At 44.8% G+C, this 22,488-nt stretch overlaps 1 protein-coding gene across 1 annotated transcript; it reads right to left on the bottom strand.

Moving 5' to 3' along the window:
- Positions 1–10,919: 10,919 nt before the first annotated feature.
- LOC149347097 (juvenile hormone acid O-methyltransferase-like) lies at positions 10,920–19,173 on the bottom strand. The gene is made up of 4 exons (XM_089541488.1): positions 18,962–19,173; positions 15,965–16,310; positions 13,015–13,174; positions 10,920–11,089 (listed from the first exon to the last, which is right to left on the bottom strand). The coding sequence occupies exons 1-4, from the start codon at positions 19,171–19,173 to the stop codon at positions 10,920–10,922; spliced, it is 888 nt and encodes a 295-aa protein (XP_089397614.1).
- Between the last annotated feature and the right edge of the window lie 3,315 nt (positions 19,174–22,488).

The raw sequence follows: 22,488 nt of genomic DNA, 5'->3' as shown, positions 1-22,488 counted from the left end.
ATCGCATCGCTTGTGCAGAGCACTAATGCCGAGATTTTAATCCTGAAATTCCCAGCGTACCACTTGTGATACGGAGAGGCAAAGTATGAGTAATTTTTAGTTCTCACAAAGCTAAGTGAATTGCTAACAGTATAGCAGCAGTAGCATTTCCAAGAATATTCACGAAATCAGTGATTATCAACTGACAGACGAGTAGAGGCTTCAGAAAAGCTAAAAGATACAAAACGCCCACCCTAAGAGCTGAACAACCAAAAGTTCCTATTGGCGTAATGCTGCATTGGCAGGCTATTAAGCCGTTCTGACTTTTGCTTCTGCTTATATGCGCGAATTTTTATCGTCCTTTATTGTTAAGTAATCAGCCCAATAGTGAAAATAAAAAACGCAACAATTCGGTCATATAAAATAGATTTTTTTTTGCATTCCTGAAATGGAAATTATAAGATAGTTAGATCCTAGGATTCCGTAATTTTTATACGATATTTTCCATAGTTCCGCACTACAGTGCTATATACGCTATTAAAACTACTTTTTGTTGTCAACAGCTTCCTTTCTTTGTCAGCCTTAACGAGGCACAGATTTTTGTTTCTATTTTTATTCAGCTGAAGAACTATCACAAACATCCTTGGCATGCCTTAACAGCGCTTACGTTAATTGGAATTATGATGACATACCTCTGGGGTACACGTCTGCTCTCATGATGGAGTCTCATTAGAGCTCCCATTAATTCTGGTAGGAGAATATCCAACAATTATGTAATCGGAAGAGGAAACTAAATCGCAAGAGGAATAAATATGCTGTTGTTAATATCTTACCGCTGCGCCTACCATTATTAGTAGCCGTGGATTGCTAACATGGCTATTAATCAAGGGTATTAAAACGGGCAATAAATTTCCGTGGGAAAATTTTTCTCACTTTTAGCAGTCTTTTTTTCTGAACGTGTTCTGAATTTTTAAGTATCTCGATTAAAGCTTTTGCATTAAAAAAGTTCTCTGCGATTGCTACGCTGTGCGCAGTGGTATACGTACATCGACGGGCAAGCGACGCGAAGTGGCCAACACTTGTGTTTGTACCGTAGCAGATGAGGAATCCTGTCCAAGCTGCGCGTGTACGAAGTGAGGGCAACCCCGGCGAGGAGAGAAGGCTGCTGGGATGAAAAATCCTGCCCGTTTGTCAGGTGTGCTACTTAGCGTCCGTTAACCTGACCGAAAAAGCAGGTTTCGGCGCAATGACGAGACTAGCACATGTATCTGAAAAGTTGAAAGGGTGTCCTTTTAGACGCGTCGTGCGTCAGCAAAAAAAAAACAAAAAAAAACAAAATTAGGAGTAGAGAACAAAGTAGTGCTCACCTGAGTCTTTTACTTACTGATCTCGGAAAAAGCTATAGGCAAGACTGTCTGTTTTCGTTAACCGATGGTACATGGATAGCGCGAGCTAGCATAGAAAATTGGAGAGTTAAGTAGTGTTGTTTGTCCTGGATTACACTTTGTCTGTGCTCGTTTAAGCCCCCACGTGCTGTTTCGCATTTATAATGTTTAAGCACAGTAACCGAACCACGTTCCAATTCACCGCACTACATTAGTTCTTACAGCATACCGTAAGGTAGCACCAAATCGCGTTTGTTTGTTTTTTTGTTTGTTTGTTTGTTTGTTTGTTTGTTTGTTTGTTTGTTTATATTGTCATCCCAAGTAAGAGCGTTTACAGGAGTGGAAAAAATACTACAAAGAAAAGATGACAAGTCTCTCCCCAAGTGGAAAGAAAAACGACAATCCAAAACAGTGGCAATATCTATATCCCACAACGGCGACCGCGTTTCGGTGGAGGCGAAACCAGAAAGCGATAATATGCTGATATATCAACACGTGTTATCGAACCCCAGGTTGTTGAAGTTAACTCTCTGTCCACCGCACCGGCTTTCCTCATAGGCAAAAGTCCAGCTTTAACTATAAGAACTCAATTTATGTCCGAGTTGAGAGAGTAGCGCATCCTAATTTGGCACCATCTAAAACGCCGCTGCAAAACCACGACCACTGGTTTCATTTAGACGCCCATATTCGTAAGCAATGCACAATTTCCTAAAAAGTTAGAACGGGCGTTCAATAAGTGCTAAGCCTCAGTAAGAAGCAAGTACCTAGAGGAATTTCAATGTAGCACGTGCATTACACCGCGCTTTGACGTCATAGCTACAGGTGATGTCTATCTTCTCTTATCAGCTGTAATGTCCCAATGAGTTCAGTGTCAATAGGTGGCAGGTAGCAGTACCGAAAGGGAGAGGGAAGCGTTGTGCCGTGATCAATACTTCTACCTAAGAGAGCGCAATGGCCTCCATTTTTCGCGGGTGTTTGATGGATATGCTTCAGCGGCATTTCTACGTCATGCGTATTTACGCGACCGTAGAGACAGTGAGCAGCTATGTACACGACCGTCAGCGACTATTTGTAGAAGTACCCATTCACCCGTCTCAGAGTACAAACAACCACTCCGTAAATTTGCTGCGCAGTGGCAGTAGCGCTTGTGACTAATAGGCACGTTATTGGTCTGCAGTGGCTGTTGGAGAGTGGCGAATTGATACTGGGGCCCTGGAAGTGATCCTTTATACACCTGTGTGCATCTCCATGGTTTGCTTTTGCTTCGTGGGAAATTTTTTTGCATGGCAATGAAGAATGGTTTGTTTACGGTTTATGATGCCGCCGGGTAGCCACAGGTCATGCAGCGGGTACAAGCTTTCCCCTGGCCGGGTGCTCCGTTTCTTCGGGATGAAATGCTTCAGTAATGGGTCTTTGACCTCACCTCGAGTACACACAAACACCTTACTCCGTGGCGCTCTTTGGCCACAGATGCCCTTTCTTCATAAACATTCATCATCACCTCTGTGCCTTGGGACAGCGAGTGCGGCGTTCACATCGCCATTTCTATCGGCAAAATACCATCCGAAACCGGTCGATGCGATGAAAGGTTCATTCGTCCGAAGGAAGACATCAATTGTCACCGCTACGCCGAGTATCCGCTGTCCCCGCTTGGGCAGGCCAACCTGGACAGCGTTTGCCACCGGCATCTGGCACATTGACCCGGGCCCGCTGCCTCCCATCTACAGGCGAACCTCCAATGACCCTACCGTGTTTCTGGATGAAAGGCGCAGCGGAACTATCGTCAAGCTCATCTTCATGCGTGCTCCGCAAATAGACAAGCAGGTTCACCTGCTCTTACTTGCTATCCATTTCTCGTTGGTGAGAGAATGCCTTTTTTTTTTGCTTCCGAATAAAGATATTGCTGTCTAGCTTTCTCGAATATTCAAAAGACATTTTGTTGCTGTAGTTCATTATGCTTTTCTTTTGCCTCCGAATCAAGATATATTATTGCAATGTAGACTTGCGAAGTATTCGAGACATTTTGTTACTATAGCTCATTGACTTGAAGCTTGCACACTAAGTATATAGGAATATAGTAGGATACAACTTAGAAAGGAACAGCAGTTGGTAAAACGGTGTACGAAGCGCGGAGTCCTGTGTTACTTCGGCGACCGATCCCAACAGTGAACAGAATGAGCTGTTTAATGTTTGGTGTATTAAGCAAGCCACAGCCATCAAAAATTTTGGAGCTTATAATTTTGTCCCCATGACTAGCTTCCTCTTTAGGTAACAAGAAAATACTTAATAATGGTCTACTTTTTGTCACGCAGGATTAGAGTTCCACGGTTCTGAATGTAGGCGGAGCTTCACTTTAGATTTGCGTTGCATCATAACTTCCTTGGTTGTATCTTTCTATGCTCTAAAACCGTGATCCTACTCAGCACATTTCTCACCTCATAATAACTTCTTTATACTTACATCGAGAAAAAATTATTATTTAATATGGGGTTTAACGTTCTATAACTGCACATAGGCTGTGAGAGAAGCTGTAGGAGAAGGCTTCAGATAAATTTGAACATCTGGGGTGCTCTAACGCGTGCTAACATTTCACAGCACACGGGCCGTTTTGCACTTGGCCTCCATTCGCGGCCAGGATTCGACCTCGCGACCTCGAGCTAAGCAGTTTAACACTATAGCTATTTGGCCACGGGCGCGAGTAACTAATTACGGTAAGTTCACAACTAATATCCAACGAAACACCCTTTAAGAACCGCAGTTCGTAAGTGTCATGCCTGCCATAAAATGAGGCAAAGCGGGCCGTCGAACGAGGAGGTATATTTAAGGAATTTAGTCGCATTGCCAGGCAACATCCAGAAACCAGACAACGTTCCAACAGTTAAGTTACACTTGCGCCGTTTTCTCCATTCCGTGTCAGTATTTTCTTGTGCGTTATATTTTTGCTATGACTACAGACTAACTGTCATGCATTCCAGATTTATCTACTGAGAAGACAAAGTTTCCGTTTCAGTCTCCGATCCTGACACCATCTTCATCAATTATCATTTCCTTTTTTTTTGTGTATTTTTCACCTGGGGCATGAATAACGCCAGATCAAAAAAAAAAAAGAATTAGGACACCAAGACGGCCCTCGTGAACTGCATAGACGCTTGCTCCAATGTACCGATGACGCCTGAAGTTGTAACAGCCTTTTCTTTATGTGGTGTTTTATGACGCTAAAATATGTTCCTCCAGACAAAGTGTCAGGTCCTGTGACCCGTATTCGCTCACGTCCCATGTGCGGTCTGAGCAGTTCAAAGACCCGGCCTTCATAGCTGTCTTGCCTGTCATAAAATGTAGCACAGTTCGCCGTGGTGTGAGGCTGTAAACTCGAAATGGAGCACGAGGCAACTGGATCGCTCACTAAAAAAATTATATCTCGGAAAGCGTCAAACTTCAATTTGGGATCGCTATAGCTTGGGTAAAATGTTCAATTTCCGTGCTCTATTCATGTTGTCCAGCTCATTCTATTGTTTCAAGCGAGGACACGCGAAGGATATCTATCTAGCCTACCAGAAGCAAGAAGGGATTGGAAAATGGAAAAAAATGTACTTAAATCAACAATAGCAGCTTGTGCACTCTGAAACGAAACATACTAACCTTATAAAAACGGTCTATAGACAGCCTATACACTTCGTATAGACTCTATTGCCTTTCTATAGGTAATTGTTTTTGTCTATTCGTAGTCTATAGACAAAAGCCTACTAAAAGTGTACGGCCATAAATATATAGATTGCCTATAAACTGACTATAGCATTTGTATTGCCTATCGACTACTTTATAGGATTTGCCTATAACAGACAGTCTATAGATTGAAAATCGATTTTGTGGCTTCCCATGGCTATGTTGATGGTGTTTCGGCATCAAAATATGGATTTATCAGTAAGAAACGTGGACTGGCAAGTTTTCCCGACATTGGCGCTAAGTTCAAGCCTGAAAGAGAATGCCTGTCATGCCATGGGCGGATAGCTGAGGTGTACGGCCTTAGGGACCCATGTTATCAACTTCGTCGCAGTCACCCAGTTCATTTCTGAAAATTACCCATGGGGACGATCCCGCTGCTCCATTTTATCATTTCCTAGTTTACGAAGGCTCCATTTTGATTAGATTAGTATCTGTGCGCTTACAAGGCGTTAATTTACGGATACAAGCATAATTAGGTGACTCTTACTTTCCGCGCACAATAAACAATTGGAATGCACTGCCCGAACAGATTGCATCAAGTGATAATTTTGAAAATAATCTTAGAAATGAATTCTTGTGTGCAGATTGATGTGTAATGTATTTCCTTTGAATTGTGTATTTCCTCATTTGTGTCGTGTGTAAACCTTTTGCCTATGTAATAACTATATGGCGTTTGTAATTATGCCTTATCTGCCCTTCCTGCTTGGACCACATGAGGTCTGCAGTATTATGTAAATAAAAAAAAATATGTTGTGAGCAAAATCTGCTGTAATTGCCTAGATTAAAAAGAAAAAGAAAGATGTTTATACAGTCAAGCAAATAAGTGTATATCTGCACAATGCTTCTTGTGCAGTATTCATCAAGAACCCCAGGTGGTCGAAATTTCCGGAGCCCTCCACTACGGCGTCCCTCATAGCCTGGGTCGCTTTGGGACGTTAAACCCGATAAACCAAACCTCAACCATCTGTTCGCGGCCACTTCGGCGGCCAGTTGCTCGACGCGTAGCCGGCTGTGTAGTCGTTTCCTTGAATAGGGGCACATTTAGACGGACTCCCAGTTCGGCTCTAAAGCCGCCTCGGTGGCTCAGTGGTTATGGCGCTCGGCTGCTGACCCGAAAGACACGGCTTCGATCCCGGCCGCCGCGGTGGAATTTCTATGGAGGCGAAATTTTAGAAGTCCGTGTGCTGTGCGATGTCAGTGCACGCTAAAGAACCCCAGGTGGTCGAAATTTCCGGAGCCCTTCACAACGGCGTCCCTCGTAGCCTGAGAAGCTTTGGTACACTGAACGATAAACGAGTTCGGCTCAAAGGTGACACGTTTATTGCTGGTCATGAAGATAATTCACGCGAGCTTGACCCCCAGCAAAAATCTCTCTTAAATAATTTCACCTCGTTTTCACGATTTGGTAGGTGTATACACGGAACTAGCCAATACTTTGGCAGCGCTTCCAAAAATATCCATATGATTAACCCGGACGCGCAGTCGCCAGCGTCTACGGAGCAACATGCCACGGCGTTGGTCATATCTGTGATATGCAGTACTAAACAGCCACTGCCGATGCTTGAGCATATCAGATAAGCAAGTCTGTAGCATATTTCCAACCGTTGTGATCTATTCCACAAAATACTGCCACGAGCAAGGTTTGGAGAAAGAACAGCATGATGAAGTGGCTGCTCGAGCTAGACGCTGCTTGCAGCAGCGGTTTTTGGTTGCGCTTTTGGCGGTCCCTTTCACTGTATACATATCCCATGCTTATGCACATTACGTTACAATTTCGCAGCTGTGCGTTCTTCACTTGGCATAGCGGATATTTTGAAAAAAGCCTCACCCTCGAAAAGCTTGTCCCGTCGTCCTCTACTCAGCCGTTCAAGGTGCGTCTGAAATGGGAGAGTCATTGTGCATTTCTTTGCTGCATCGTTTTCGATTTATTATTGAATGGCGGTTGAAGTCTCGTAGTGTGCTAGTAGCTCTTGTTTTCTTTTTTTCGTCTCGCGGTTGATTTCGTACAAACAAAAAGAAAGAAAAACTGCAATTTAGTTTCTGGCCCTAATCTGTTCATGCCTCTGCGTGGTGTCGGCAGTCCGCCATTTGTTGATCGCTTATCTCATTCATTTCCTCCCATTTTACCGCACCGTCTCAACAGAAAGCGTCTCACATGTTTCCTAGCTATCACCTTCATATTCTGACAATCATGTTTTGCCCATAGCGTGACGACTAGCGCATGAAAGCGCAGCTGCAAATACGCCAGGTAGCAAAGAGCTACTAAAATACCTGGCAATATGCAGCGTTGATATCTTTATCTGACTTACTCCGTGCCTCCTCAGAAAAGCAGAGAAGTGTAGGCTTCGCTTCCAAAGGCCTGTCTCCAGACTGAGGAGAAAAACTTGCACAGACAAGGCACGAGAGAGGGAAGCATGCAGAAATCGTTAGATTGGGACTACTGCAGCTACACTGTTATAAGTCTCCAAAACAATTTTACCGCGGCATATTTTAAGGACGACGCCTGACCGCCGTGTAATTAAAGCAAATTACGAAGGAAGTTTGCTCAAAGACCTTCATAGCACATTAAATAGGTACATTTCCAGGAACTGGCGGCCCGCAGTACGAGCACTAGAGGGCTAATTGAAGCTCTGTTGGAGAGGCCTTCATCTAGCAGTGTACGCACATAGGCTTATTATAACGTCGGGATGAGCATGTGATAGAGCCGTGACTGTTTGTAAAGTTTGTTATGTTCAAAGCCGCTGGTACGCAGCTTTATTGCCTTGTTTCTGACGCGAGTTGCGGCCAGATTTATCAGATTCTATCTTCAATGAGCGGTGCCATGCGCCGCTAAAAATGGCTGTGGCTTAGCTTGGTTAAGCCCGGTAATTGCGAAAGCAATATCCGTAGCTACGCCATGGTTCAGCTGGTAGTGTAACTGGTGGTGGTACTTGTGGTTAGGCTTGTGGTGATGCATCGGTTATACAATCCAATCCAATCCTATGCAATCCAATCTAATCTAATATTATCTAATCCAATCCAATCCAATGCAATCCGCGCCGCGCGCGGCGGGCGCAGGAGTTAGGCAGCAGCTACCAAGCGCGGCCTCGCCTCGCGACGGCACAAGTTGGAGCCCTGCTCTTGCAGCTGTGACGTCACACCGCTAGGCGCGCCGCTCAAGGTCAATTGTAGCTACCGCGGCCGCGCCACGCGAGGAGCTGAAAGTGAAAGTAGTATTGCTTCGCAATAATAATACGTTTTTCGAGATTGTAGTGGTTGCTAACACGTTCTACACGTCTCTCAACTTCACGGTATCACCCCAAATGTTCAGCCAAGTAACATGGTCGTACAGATCGGTTCACTGCACTGCATCGTCGTGCACCTTTGCTGTGTACTCTATTATGCTTAAACCGCTTGCTTCGCCCTTCTTCCAGCGGTACCTTACAGTTGTCTTTCGCATGAAAAAACGTCATTACAATATTTGGTCCCGGACCAAATGTCAGCGGCCTCACAAGTGACCTTTGGCTCTTGTCACTGGTGGCAAAGGTCTTCGGGGTAGGTATTCGGAGCTTGGGCTACAACGTATCGAAGAGGCGCCTAAGCTATGAGGGACGCCCGAGAGGGGAGATTTGGATTATCCCCTTATAGAATGGTGTACAGGCTTTCTATAGACTTTTTAAAAGACTAACCATGTTTTATACTTTTTCTTTTGTCTATAGCCAGTCTATACACTATATGTAGATTAAACAGTCTATAACCGTCTTAATTTCCTTCTGTCTATAGGCAGTCTATAGACTATCTATAGACTAAAGTCTATAGCAGCCTTAATTTTCTTTTCTCTATAGAACATAGAATTTCAAATGCTTACCATTGCGTCTCTGCGTCTTTTGGCCAAGAAAGAGTGACGGAAAGTCAAAAAGTGTACCACATCCTATTTGGTGGGAGACGCAGCGCGTATGAACAAACCAATAAGGTTTGGTTCTCGCGAGAACAATATTGTTGTTAAAGCGCGAGTAGAGAATTTAAGTTTATAAACCAATTGCCCTCTGTGGTCTTGGACACCACATCAAGCTACACACGGCAACTGTGCGAATGGTAAAGATACAACCGTTAAATGGGTTTCTGTTTCACGTTTTGCCCATTTTACCGCGAAACGGCGGAAAATCATTCAAGCTGCTAACAACTGTGTGCGCTGATATTTTGGTGTCGTCTGCGTGCTCTCTCGCGGGTTTGTTGTCAAGGAAATTCAACTTATTGTTCACTCAGGGTAAGCCTACATGATTTTTTTTATTAATATGGTCTCCTAAACCACCCTAAGCAGAGCTGTGTGTGCAGAACAGATTACCTGCGCAGGGACAAACTTCCTGTTCTCGTTCGTAATCGGCGTTATAAACAGCGCAGAAAATTGGGCTTTCGAGCAATGCCGCATATGCCTGTGCCGCCATGCTGTTCCTAACTCGCAGAAAAGCAGTCGGTGCGAAACCCGTGATGATAAGCCGCTCCTCGCGAGCTGTCTACTGGCTTTTTCGTGTTGCAAGGTAGATGCGCGGCCAGAAATATCGCTTAGCCCTTGAATGAAGATCGAAGTGGAACTATCCCTTATTTACCGTCGTGTGAGCTGGATTTAATCGGCGCCTCCGGAAACACACGCTCGAGTTTTGGGGTGCATTACGTTTATTGTTTTCTCTGCTATCGCCTGTCCGGACGATGAAGTGCTGTTCATTAAGAGGCGTGCATTGCTTGTTACGTGTAGATGCTCGCTCAGCACGCGTCGTGGACAGCGACGTTTGACCAAATATGTTTTGTAACGCTATAGGGTTGAGCACGGGACGTTTGTCTGCTGAAGGTTTAGTAGAGGGGTATATAGACTCTCTGTAGACAAAGGTCTATAGCATTGCCAGGCCTTAAATCCATCGAATGCCTATAGGCAGTCTATAGAAGTATGTCTGCTGGACCAGTAGACTTTTGTCTATAGACTCTGTATACAGAAATCTACAGGAAATTTATGGCCACAATACTAAAGATCATGAATACACTGACCATAGACCTGTGTCTATTAGCAGAGTGGTTTCTTGGGCGAGTTGGTTTACCATATTGAAATATACCTGCGCTTAAAAGACACGGGCTGAAAGAAAGAGACACACACACAAAGCGCTGGACTTACAACTGAATTTTTATTCGGGAAACACTGCTCTTTATGCACACCAGCAGCTGATAAAAATGGAAGATGGTAACACCCGGATGATAAAAAATTTGACAACTGTCTCGTCACATGTCCAGTCCTACCTTCCCTTTCGTAAAAATGCCCTTTCCTTCTTTCCGTCTATTAGACGTTTTTCTATAGACTGTCTATAGGGGAAAAAGTCTACTGAAAGCGGATGGCCATAAATCTATATACACTGTCTATAGACTATTCTAAAGGATTTGTGCATAGAAAGCGTATATACTTCATAGACTACAGTCTATAGACAATCTATGGACTGTAGAAAGAAATTTTTGCACGGGTCTTACGCCATCCGGGGTTCATTAACGTGCGCTGACATCGCAAGGCACATCGGCGCTTTTACATTTCGCTTCCATGATGCAACCGAGGTGGTCAGTATTCGGTGCATGACATTGGGATCAACGACCGAACATCAAAGGCACTCAGCAACCACAAAGGCTTCATCTTCAAGGTGTTTAGTGGTCGAAAATTCAATATAAGGGGATATATTAGCACATGTGCCCCATTTAATGCTGACATGCTTCTGCACAGAAGCATATCCCTGGACCATCAGATGCCCAATATAAACAAATATCGTCCTGTACAGGAATCCTTCTGTTCATAGAAGTGTAAGGAGTAGAGTGGAAGCCCTATTTAAGTGGCTTGAATGCGTGAATGACCAGCACCATAGGATCTCCGAAATTCTGAGCGGATCGTTTTGCGAAAGCAGCTTCTGTGAAGTCTCTTGTCAACTGGCGTAGCTCCTGCTTTTCCTCGTCGTTGATCAATGTGTACACAGGATTGAATGAGAGGAGCATCTCTGCAAAAATAAAGCAGTAATAATAAATTACCATTTTGAGAGCGGTCCACAATAGCAGAAATATACTTTTCCCAATTAGATTAAGATGTCTGACCTGAACACCTCTACACAAGGTTTTCTTCTTCTTTTAATTTTCAGCGGGAAACTTGTGAGGCCGTTCCGCAAACAGTAAACGTGACCGAATCAAGACATAAATTCTTGTGTTGAAACGGGATATGTACTGAAACCATTGATAAGCAGCGATGCCCTTTTTAATGCAAGAGCATTATGTGGGTCTGTCGCGTCAGCGAAAGGTGGCCGCAATTTTTTCCTCACGATTACGTCGTTCGATGAATATAAATGTATGAAAGTGTGATGTGAAGATAGCGTGTGATAAAATGTTGCCGTGTAAAAATTTGCCACATGAGGTCTATTCATGTATAAAACTAAACGCGAAAAAACACACTTAGATGTCAAAGTAGCCATGGACGTCGATATAGTGCATGGACGTCAGAATAGCCACGGACGTCGATATAGTGTGTGGACGTTTTGCTTTCGCATGGCTCCAATGCGGGTCGCCGCAATGATCTCAAAGTTTTTATTCTCTCTGCACTCTCCCCGTATGCAACCCAGGAGTCTCCGGCTAAATATGGCACCATAGGCATTTTTGTTTTCTTGTTCGGTGCCGTAGTTCTCACCCAGTTCAAAACTGGATGCAAAAAACTCGTTCGCAAGTTGATTAAATACTAAAAAAAAATTAGACGCACAGAAACTTGTACGAAACGAGCACGAAGAATTTTGTGGACACTGCGTTGTCCAACGACTCATTATATTTATTGAAGTCATGCAATAAACAGACAACTTGGGAGAGCATCAGCACACTGAAAATATCAAAAATAAGGTATTAAAGTTTGGAATAAACGTATTGCAGGTTTTAAATAGGCCAACCATGCCGTCTTGAAAGTTGAGATACGCTATTTCCTGACATTGCAGAACAGTGCTTTTCTCGCTGACGCACCTGCGTTCTCTATTTTACGAGTTCTCTATTTTACGTGTGTGTTGGGGATTGTAATCGTTATTTTTTTTATTTTGATTTTTTTAACAGCCTTTGACAGAAAGCCGCCCTGAATTCACATTACAGCTCGTGTGGGGCCACGTTTCTTGTGGGAAGTTATTTTAGAGAGTGCTAATGCGCTCTCAAAATGTCGCTGAGGTACAACGCAGCGATGTATGGAAAGAAAAATTATACATGTAATGTTAAGAGATCGGAAGCGGGCTGAGTGGGTGAGGGGACAAACGCGCGTTAATGACATCCTAGTCGAAATCGGGAGGAATAAATGGGGTTGGGCACGGCATGTAATGCGAAGGCAAGATAACCGCTGGTCCTTAAGGGTAATGGAGTGGATTCCAAGAGAAAGCAAACGTAGCAGGTGGCGGCAGAAAGTTAGGTGGGCGGATGAGATCAAGAAGTTTTCGGGTATACGTTGGCCATAACTGGCGAAGGGCAGGGTTAATTGGAGAGACATGGGAGGGGCCTTTGCCCTGCAGTGGGCGTAGTCAGGCTATGATGATGATGACTCATCCTTCGACTGAACTCCTTTCCAGTCGCCGCTCGATGTGCGCGGCTGCGCCTCCGCTGAGATTTTGAGGCGCAGCGTTTCGCACAAGCCGCAGCACACAAAGTGAACCAAATTCCTCTGCCCTCACCATATCCTCCTCCTTCTACAGTACCCTTCTTGGTTACCATGGTAATTCTCCTACGCTCGCTCTGCCGGCTATGCCGACGGTCTACCACAACGACAACGACACCCAAACCTAAGGAGCAAGCGCTTACACGCTGCACTGTAAAAAAAAAAGTTTATGAAACGCATCCCTCCTTGTCATCAAGCTGCAAAAGCTGTAAATACTAGTTCGTGAAAAAGAAAGGTACTCGACGTTCCCCTTACCAATCGTTCCTTCCTTGCTTTGTACCCCAGGCGCAGGAACGGTAAACACCTCGCAAGACAGTGGGATCAACTTTGATGAAATAACGAGCTTGCTTGTATACTCCCTCAATGAAATAAAATCTGTCATTTTCCAGGTTTCTGGCGTGTTGTCTTCCAGTATCTGTTGGTGACAATGAGGGCGCATGAATTACTTGTCCATACAGCACTCAAAACGAAGACCTGCAATTCATAAGAAAGCATGTGGACGTACATCACATACCATTTCACGAGTCCTGCATTTGGGCACGTTGGCAGGAAATGCAACTGTTAACGCCACGTTATGATTATGAAATACAACAACAATTATGTGCACAAGAAATAGAGAATAATAAGCGTCAGCTTCGCCATCGCCCGCTTTGTTCCAGTCAGCCATCGGCGAAACTGTTGGTCTTCACTGTGGATGGTAAAGACTCAAGTTTTCAATATTTGTTCAGTGCAAAAAATAAGGACGTTAGAAAGAAGAGATGCGGCTTGCGCTGAGCTTGCAGATGATCATATTCTAATGGACGCTGTAAAACAAATTGCTCACACATGGAAAGTCATAAATCATATCACAAACCATATCACATAGTCATATCAAAAAGTCATAAATCATCATATCATCATAAGTCATAAGCCATCATATCACAAAGTCATAAATCATATCACATATCGCCTACAGAAAATATGAGCAATATAGTATATGGCTTTATTTATTCACAGTAGACACGTTGTTTGTTTGAAGGCGCAAGGACACTATTAACGTGATAACGTTAAGGATCCTGCTCCGTAGAATACCCGGTTTCGTCGGCGATGCGAGTGACATATCTTCGAAGGAACCTAGGAGGGCCGCCTAGGTCACGTGACTTTGAGCCAGCATCGCAACCTGCCCACCAGATAGTGGATGTCATAAAAATGAGTGTCACTTTACCACAGTCAAAAATAGCTGTGCCGGCGGAGTTTGTCAAGCTTCGTTAAAGAACCTTTGACAGCATCCCTTGACAGAGCAGCTTTTCTGGCATAACGCATCCTCAAGACGATTAACTAGAAAAGTGTATTTCAACCTGAATATTGAAAAAAGGGCATAATATAGCAGTTGTGTTCTAACCTCACGTGGTGTCACGAAGTTTGAAACAAGTACTAAAGTGTCACAGTTGAGTTGAATAAACTTCGCAAAATTTATCAAGCTTCCAGTAATACTTTCCTTTGTCTGCGCCATGAAGCACCATAACTGTTTGGTATCATGAGCGCCTCATTGTTTCGTATCAAGCTGTCTACAGAATCCTTCTAATATGAAAATGCTACCCATTGCGAGGCAGGCAGCGGTGTTGAGCAGCAAGGTTCGTAAGCACAAACGTAATATTCGTAGCATTACGTGAAGGGCGTCTTGTGATTACTTAAATTGTACGAATATGCCACGTTTTCAAGACAGCGCTGTCAACACCAACGACGCCATTTGCTAGCACGAGAAGTCTTCGAGACCGATATTGCTGAGGCAAATAGCACGCTTGCGTCAGTTTGTAAATCCTTGAAAATCCTACAGTTTCAATCACAAGCAAATCAGTTGCAAGTCCAGCGCGGCTGTTGGACATAGGCTCGAAAGAACACGTCATAACCCTCTCCGTTATACCACGAATCAGATCGTAGAGAAGTGTTTTCACAATAAAGTGTCTAAGATATCGCATTTTTAATATAACCGGTAGACGTGAACAGGCTTTGTGACGAGAAAAGGCTCATCGTACTTGGTTAGAAGCAACGATGTGTTTTCTAGCGACTTCTTTCCTGCAAAGCGGAAAATTCAGCCACCTTTCATGTCATCTATCATATATCATCGCTAAAAGCTGATGCACTAAAAGTTCCTGAGAAATGTCCTTGGTTGTGGTATTCCTTTTCTTGAGCTAGCCGCTGCAAACCATGGCAGCTGTATGTGCTATTTGTGTAAACTAGTAAGGAGGTACTCTGAAACGGAATTATTTATGGAAAGCTTCAAGATTCTTGTTAGCAGCACATTTTTCACCGTATATGATCTCAGCCTTTGAAATCTTTATGTACAGCTCGGGTACCATGATATTTAGATTAAACACAGCAAACATTAAAAAGAAAATAACACTCTTTGAGCTGCATTTAGTCACAGCGGTCTTCAGTACGAATTCATGCAGAAAGAAGACGGGGACGCTGTTCATTTCAAAGGTTTCAACTTCAGACTAAAATTATCAATTGTTTATCGAACGCAGCACGAAATTTTTGCATGGTAGGAGTAGATCAAACTGATAAATTAAATTTGTAGAAATTGGCTTTCGCTCTCCGTGGTTTTCTCCTTCCTGACCAGTGTTGCGTCAAGCGCCCTGAAAATGACATAATACATCAAGTATAGAGATCATTGAGAGGACATAGTAGTAGCGCTTAAAAACAAGGACCAGAGGGTAGAGAAAGACAGCACAGGCGCTAGCCTCTACCCTCTACCCTCTAGGCTCTACCCTCTGGTCCTTGTTTTTAAGCGCTACTACTATGTCCTCTCAATCTAAACACCAACTAGCCCAGCTGTCTGCCTTAAATAGAGATCATTTTAGTGAACCATACCCAAGGATTCTTAGCAACAGCATTTTTGAAGGGAAAATAATTTATGAACGCAGTTTTTTTTTCATATATTGTAAGATTTCACAATAACAATCAATATATCCGGAAATCTCCTGTCGACAGGCTTTCATTTTTTGCTATTAACGGTTTTGCTATTGCCAAAAGCATTGCCCCTTGGTTTTCTATGGCAGCCTTAACTGCTCGATACCAGCGATCGAAACAGTACAAAAGAAAGATTTTGCTACATATAAGAACAATGGACCATTGTCATCAATATTTTCATATCGGCACATTGCAGTTTTCCAAAATTAAATTTTTTTTTCTGGGTATGTTGTACAGGGTCATGAAAACCTACTTGGCTATACTTTGACCAGCGCGGAGATTTCATCATTTCTTCGAACAGGCCGTGAAACGGCATGCTCCGCAGAAAGATCACCAGGCACTCTCCTCCGGGAGCCAGGAGCTTCTCGAAGTTTCGCATGACGAGCCGTTGATCCCTGATCCAGTGCAGCATGTGAAATGAGTATAGCCGATGGAATTGGCCTTCTCGGCGTACGAACTCCTCCACGTCTCCTAGGATGTCCAGCTGCTTGTATTCTATTTTCGGGTGCGAGTACTTCTCGGCTGCCAAATTCAGCATTTCTTCTGACTTGTCCGCAGCTACCAGTCTCCGGCATGGAGGGAGGGTTGGAAAAAGAGTCCTGCAGGGTTAATAAAGAAGCAAAATGTATTCTCTGCTAGCCTGCATTCAAGCGTTTTGAAGCACTGGCATCATCATGAAAGCTATTTTTGTATTATGAAACCTACTTCTTAGATACGAAAAAATCAATAGCGAACACGTGCTCACGAAATGATGACTTCAAAATAAAGCTTGGCGCCGCTTTGGATCGGTCATTTCACGACCTTGCTTCACTAGTAAAAAAAAAAATCTTCCAGCGTATCGTTTGGGCTCCCGCTCACATGGGCCTTGAGGGAAATGAGGCAGCTGACGCCGCCGCCCGCGCGCTCTCTCACCGGACATTCCCCTCCTACCCTGACGATCAGGAACTCGAATTTATTCCAGCTTACACCTTCAAAGACATCGTTTTACTCTATCAATCTGGCCATGGTCTTTATCCCCGCCCGTGTAAAGGTCTGTCAAAGGCGGAGGAGCGGCTTCTGCTCCGCCTGTATACTAATACTTTGCTGTGCCCGGCAGCTCTGAAACACTTCGACCCTTCTTTCTCGGGCAGCTGTCCGCACTGTGCGGAGAAGTCTTCGGACATCTACCACATGGTGTGGGCCTGCCCCTCCAACCCTGCTATCCCCCCTCACCCCAACCCAACCCGGGAGGACTGGGAGGCGACCCTGCTTGGCTGCTCTGACCTGCAGGCCCAACGGGCCTTGGTCGCGCGAGCCCGGGCGGCGGCCGATGCCACTGGGGTCCCGAACTAGGGACCTCCACCTAGTATTTGTAAGGGCTGGCCCCCTCTGGGTCAGCTCATGCATAACCTCCTGTATTATACCTGTACATAAATGTTTTCCACCACCACCATCCAGGGTGGTCCCCTACTGGTCCAGGAGTCCACGGGCTTGTGCTTCGCGTAAAGCCCGATCCACCAGCCATTTCTGGCCGGCGGGCTGAGCGGCCCGTAAAGCAGCCTCCCAGGAAGAATGAGTGGGATTGGGGATGGGAGGTACTGCCTTTGGGGAAGGACGTTCCCAAAGCTAGTGGAAAAGTGTGGATCAGGGCACGCCACAGGTGGTACAATCAGGAGGAAAGGTGGGGTGAAAGCATGAGAGACGGTAGATTGAAAGATGTGAGAAGACAGATTGATAGAAAAGACGCGCGTCGCAGCAACCGCGCCCGCCCAAGCGACGACGCCGGCTGTACCAGATAGATACGCCAAGCCCCTCCAGTTCGCAAAGCAGAGTTGTTGCTGCGACTGAAGGAAGGATGAAAATTCTCTGCCTCTCCCGTAACCGAGAGTAGAGTAAGCATGAAATGTTTACGGGCCTAATGTCATCTCGGTGGACACCCGAACCGCACCGTACAGGAAGGGAGGAACGCCACCACCCGTTCAGCGCGATGCCTTGTCATATGAACGCAAGGTTTTTTGAGGAAAGGAAATGGCGCAGTAATTCTCTGCCATCTCGGTGGACACCCGAACCGCACCGTAAAGGAAGGGAGGAACGCCATCACCCGTTCGGCACGATGCCTTGCCCTTTGAACGCAGCGCTTCTCCCCCGGATCACGTACGACAACGAAGTGCAACATGCAATTTATGTGGTTTTTGCACGCGTTATTAGAAATCGGAAATTATAATTCCGCGCGTTATCAAACCCACAGCTCCACTGATATCTTGATAAACATTGAGAAGGCACTGGCAGCAGTTATTTTTTGTCTCGTTTGGAGACCAACCAGCGCTTGCATGCCGGTCGCGTAGGAGGGCTTACGGAGTCTCGTTAAATCTCGCTAAGTCTCGTACGGTGCCCGGATGTTCTCGTTTCAGAGCCCGGATGACTGGAATTCAGTGCCCGGATGGCTCGATTTCAGTGCCCGGATGACTCGATTTCAGTGCCCGGATGACTCGATTTCAGTGCCCGGATGACTCGATTTCAGTGCCCGGATGACTCGATTTCAGTGCCCGGATGAGTGGATTTCAATGCCCGGATGAGTGGATCTCGGTCTCGGCGTGACGTCACCACACTGCCGACAACGGGGGCTAAAAGCATTTCATGCTTAAAAAATCAGCTACTGGGAAGTCAAAGCAAAAATAAAAACAGGGGTGCTTGGTGCCTCATCTTGAGATTGAATATCATTATCCCCCTTCCTACGGGGTTGCGCTTGGTCATACAACTCACGGACTTGTGCAAAGCGGCTTTCGGGCGCTGCAGTGAAGGACTGCAAAATAAGATGTGTGATTCTTTTCGACTGTATCCTAATAGTGACCATCATTAAAACGAAAATGTTTTGTATTTGCCCATCTGCCAGAAAAAAATACTCACAAAAAGACTGTGAAGAAGAGAGGTTCGCTGGAGCAAGAACTTTGCCTTTCCAAAGTTATTATCTCAGGGGCAATGGTAAAACCGATCTATAATGCTGTATCGCCGTGTGACAACAAGAACACTAAGTTGTCTTCCTCGGAGAGTATGATCAATGAATAGACCATAGTTTTTCAAACAGTACCAGTGAGGACAAGATGTGTAAAAAATATATTGGATGAAGCCTCTCATGGGGCCGCAGCTCGGGATGGAAATTAGTTTCTCGTTATCTAGTTTATGATTCGGAACATTAATTTGAATCAACCACGGGAACAACATCCTAGAGCGACAGCAGGCAGAATACAAGGTCAAAAAAAGAGTCGCTTACTTCAGCGTGAATTTACCGGGTCCGCAGCCGATCTCTATAAACTGTTGCTGTTGTTGACCATCGTGTTCGCAGGGTGCGAAGGTTTTGCTGAAGACTTCCAAGAAAGGGTTGCTTAAAGGTGCGCCATGGTCCACTGCAGCTTCGTAGAGCTCAGCGCTGCCAGGATTGAAGAAACGGTTTTGCTCTGCAGTCGTCTTCTTTTCCTTCGACATGCTGCGTGAATAACCCGAACGCGCCTCTTAAAGAACACCTACCAACTCTTGTACAATGACAGCTGTTAAGTGCGCGTTTCTACATTCTGCGGCGTTGGTATAACAGCGCACCACGCAGTGACGAAACGACTGACGTCATGGTAATGCGCCATGCAAATGATTATGTTGTCAATGGTCCGAGTACAGGGACGTAGCGAGTCACTGCATATAGACATCGCGCTCACACTACAAGAAAAGAAGACTAATAATCGTACATAAGTAATATAATCACCACTACAAACAGCTGTCGCTGAACATCTCGTCACAGAGTAGTAACGCTTTTTTTTCTATTTAGGGCTCAACAGGTGCGTATAAAGTATACGCTCGTCTGGAAACTAGTCACCTTACTTGTGTTACTGCTTCGCAGCATGTTATGTGGTAAAACTACCGTTTTTACTTCCCAGCAAAACAGCAAAATAGTTCTTTAATTGGGCTTTCTAAGCGTGAAATTCTTCTAGTTGTGTTTCTCGGCGTACTAAGACGAACATAGTCAGCAATATGCAGTGAAGCTGGCGCTGAAACTGAAGACGAACCGGATGCGGGAAGGTTTCGAAGCGCTTCGGAATTTTTCTAGCCAGAAGTATGTAGCAGGAAAACAAATTGAGGAGACACTTAACCACCACCTTAACCTATTAAAGCTATCACTTTAATGGCTTCCTTCAGCGGCCTGGGGTCCTCTATGCGTATCTCTTCGCAAACGCGGGTACTGTTCTTTCTTTCACCATAAAATAAGGCTTACCCTACTCTTAAGGGTAAAATGAGCTAGCATTAAAGATGCCTTCGGGCGAGAACTACTCCTCTCGCCTAGGTTCGGCCTTTGATTGATTGATTGATTGATTGATTGATTGATTGATTGATTGATTGATTGATTGATTGATTGATTGATTGATTGATTGATTGATTGATTGATTGATTGATTGATTGATTGATCGATCGATCGATCGATCGATCGATCGATTGATTCAATTTTTATTTCTCAACATTCATACAAGGCATGCTTGTGAAAACATCTGGATCCCTAGCTGAAAGCTAGTTGGGATCCATGCAGTTCAGTTTCAAAGAAAATTGCAGGCATAACAAAAACTAATTGCATACATATAAAAGCTCATGAAATTAGAAATACATAAATGGGTACATAGAGCAACGATATTCAGACCACCAAGCCTCTTTTACAAACAGATACAAACACACAAAAATACATGAAAAGAAAAAACGGTGGCTTCACTCATTGTTTATAGTATTTTTCAGTATTTCCCCATATATGCGGAAATGGTAATTTCCTACATTCATAGATCCTCATACCCCTCCTGGCGCAGTGGTGCAGAGGTTAAGCGATGCGCCACTGCCCCAGCCGATGGCTGTTTCAAACAGAGCCACCGGCGTCGCTCGTGAGACCCATGTTGCTCTTTCCTAGAAACATCTCTCAACCAATCTATCGCGACCAAGTGGTCTTTAAAGCGCTATTCTGCGAAAATCCTGATGGCATGATCGCCAGGATCTGGAATATGCGCTTACTGGGCTCGAGAAAAACAGCATATTTTCAGTTTTCGGAGCTTTAAGAAGCGCCACTAAACTTTCCGGCTGCTCAAAACACGGCATCGTACTGTGGCTTCTGACATAAAACTCAGGTATGCTTCTAGAGTATGCCCGACCGCGGTGGCTCAGTGGTTACGGCGCTCGGCTGCTGATCCGAAAGACGCGAAGTCGATCCCGGCCGCGGCAGCCGTATTTCTATGCAGGCGAAACTCTGGAGGCCCGTGTACTGTGGGATGTCAGTGCACGTTAAAGAACCCCAGGTGGTTGAGATTTCCCGAGCCCTTCACTACGGCTTCTCTCATAGCCTCAGTCACTTTGGGACGTTCAACCCGAATAAACCAATAAACCAGCTTCTAGAGTATTGCAAAGGTTACGGAGCTTCTGGTGTCGCTGTACTTTAGCGGTTGCCATTAGGGCTCGTGACCGTGACGTCCGCGCTACCATGCCGAACGACTGCTTTAGAAAGGCCTGCGTCATTCCTCTCCCTACTCGTGATATGCTCGACATGGATTCCAGCTCCTCACGAAGTTCCACTATCGTAGTAAAGGAGGAAAAAAAGGCCGCGATGCAGCGGCGGAATTGAGAAAGAGCCCCACCCTTTATTCGAGTACGCACCAACCGAGATCCCCCTCGCACTCGCTTTTATGGAGCGCTGTCTACCCTGATTCGCTCATTTTGGGATATACCCGTACTTTGGCAACTACTGTTTATTTGTAGGGGTGAACACGTAACTGGCTCAAAATGATGCAGTTGTGAAAATGGCACAGGTAACGGCTTGTATAATGACCCGTATGTATGATGACAGGAGCGGGCACTGAGTATATTGTCTATATTGCTGCGAATCTTTGTTCTGTTTGTTTGGTCATTCTTCAAAGCTGCCGGCACGCGGCTTTATCGCCTTATTTTTGTGGCAAGACGCGACCAGATTTATCTCGAAGGTTGTAGCCAGGCTGAAGTGATTCTACGTTTTCCCACACTGTTGTGGCTATTTTGTACGCCGCATCTCGGAAGTGAGTTGTCAGCTTTAAATTGTACACGGCCGCGAGCGGCGGGCATTCTGTTCGACGACTGCCGAACACGTTGTTGCTTTCGCCGCCGCCGAGTCATTCAGTTCTTTGCGGGCGCAAGTGGGCCCAAATAAAGAATTTTATTTAGAAGTCATTTTCGCTGCCTTCATCCTCGCCGCACTGCAGTAACCACTACGTGACAATATGCAAATCACTGACTGTCTTTACAAGCTCGAGAGTTTTTTCGTAAACAAATCCGAAATTTTTATACCACAAATCTTCGGCAATAGTTTTCGGCTGGCGCACATGTTTCCGTCTTGCAATTTCCCTCCGCTTTTCTGCTAATGCATTTTTTGTCATATCGGATCCCTTACGCATAGCAACATGTCCTTACTGAACACTCTGTACAATCTCTGCTTTCTGAAGTTTTACACGTCGGACACCCACACCTTACATACACACAACTTCTTACTAACAAAACAAGACAAACCTCTCTGCAAAATGTGTGGTGAACTCACGGTAAACCACATTTAATTTTCTGTACAAATCTAGAAGAACTGAAAAAAAAATATTATACATGATTTAACCATGAATACATTAATTTCCACCCTGTGTTACTTAGGGTGATCAAGCATTTGTTGATTTCTCACATATTTATTCAGTTTCTCAAGGAAGCTAGCATTTTAAACAAACTATAGGTATTCAAAATTTCACCTTACCTACAAGACACTTT

This window comes from Amblyomma mixtum, chromosome 4 (assembly GCF_055824585.1).
Source record: "Amblyomma mixtum isolate Tamu chromosome 4, ASM5582458v1, whole genome shotgun sequence".
Taxonomy (NCBI): Eukaryota; Metazoa; Arthropoda; class Arachnida; order Ixodida; family Ixodidae; genus Amblyomma; species Amblyomma mixtum.
The sequence above is the reverse complement of the archived record's forward strand: the minus strand, read 5'-3'. Positions and strand labels throughout refer to the sequence as shown.

Excerpts from the sequence above, each read along its gene's own strand:
- LOC149347097 (XM_089541488.1), bottom strand. The coding sequence starts at position 19,173 with ATGTCGAAGGAAAAGAAGACGACTGCAGAGCAAAACCGTTTCTTCAAT. Across the intron at positions 16,311-18,961 it reads CCCGGTAAATTCACGCTGAA|GACTCTTTTTCCAACCCTCC; the intron begins GTAAGCGACTCT and ends TTAACCCTGCAG. Across the intron at positions 11,090-13,014 it reads AAGCAAGGAAGGAACGATTG|AGATGCTCCTCTCATTCAAT; the intron begins GTAAGGGGAACG and ends TTATTTTTGCAG.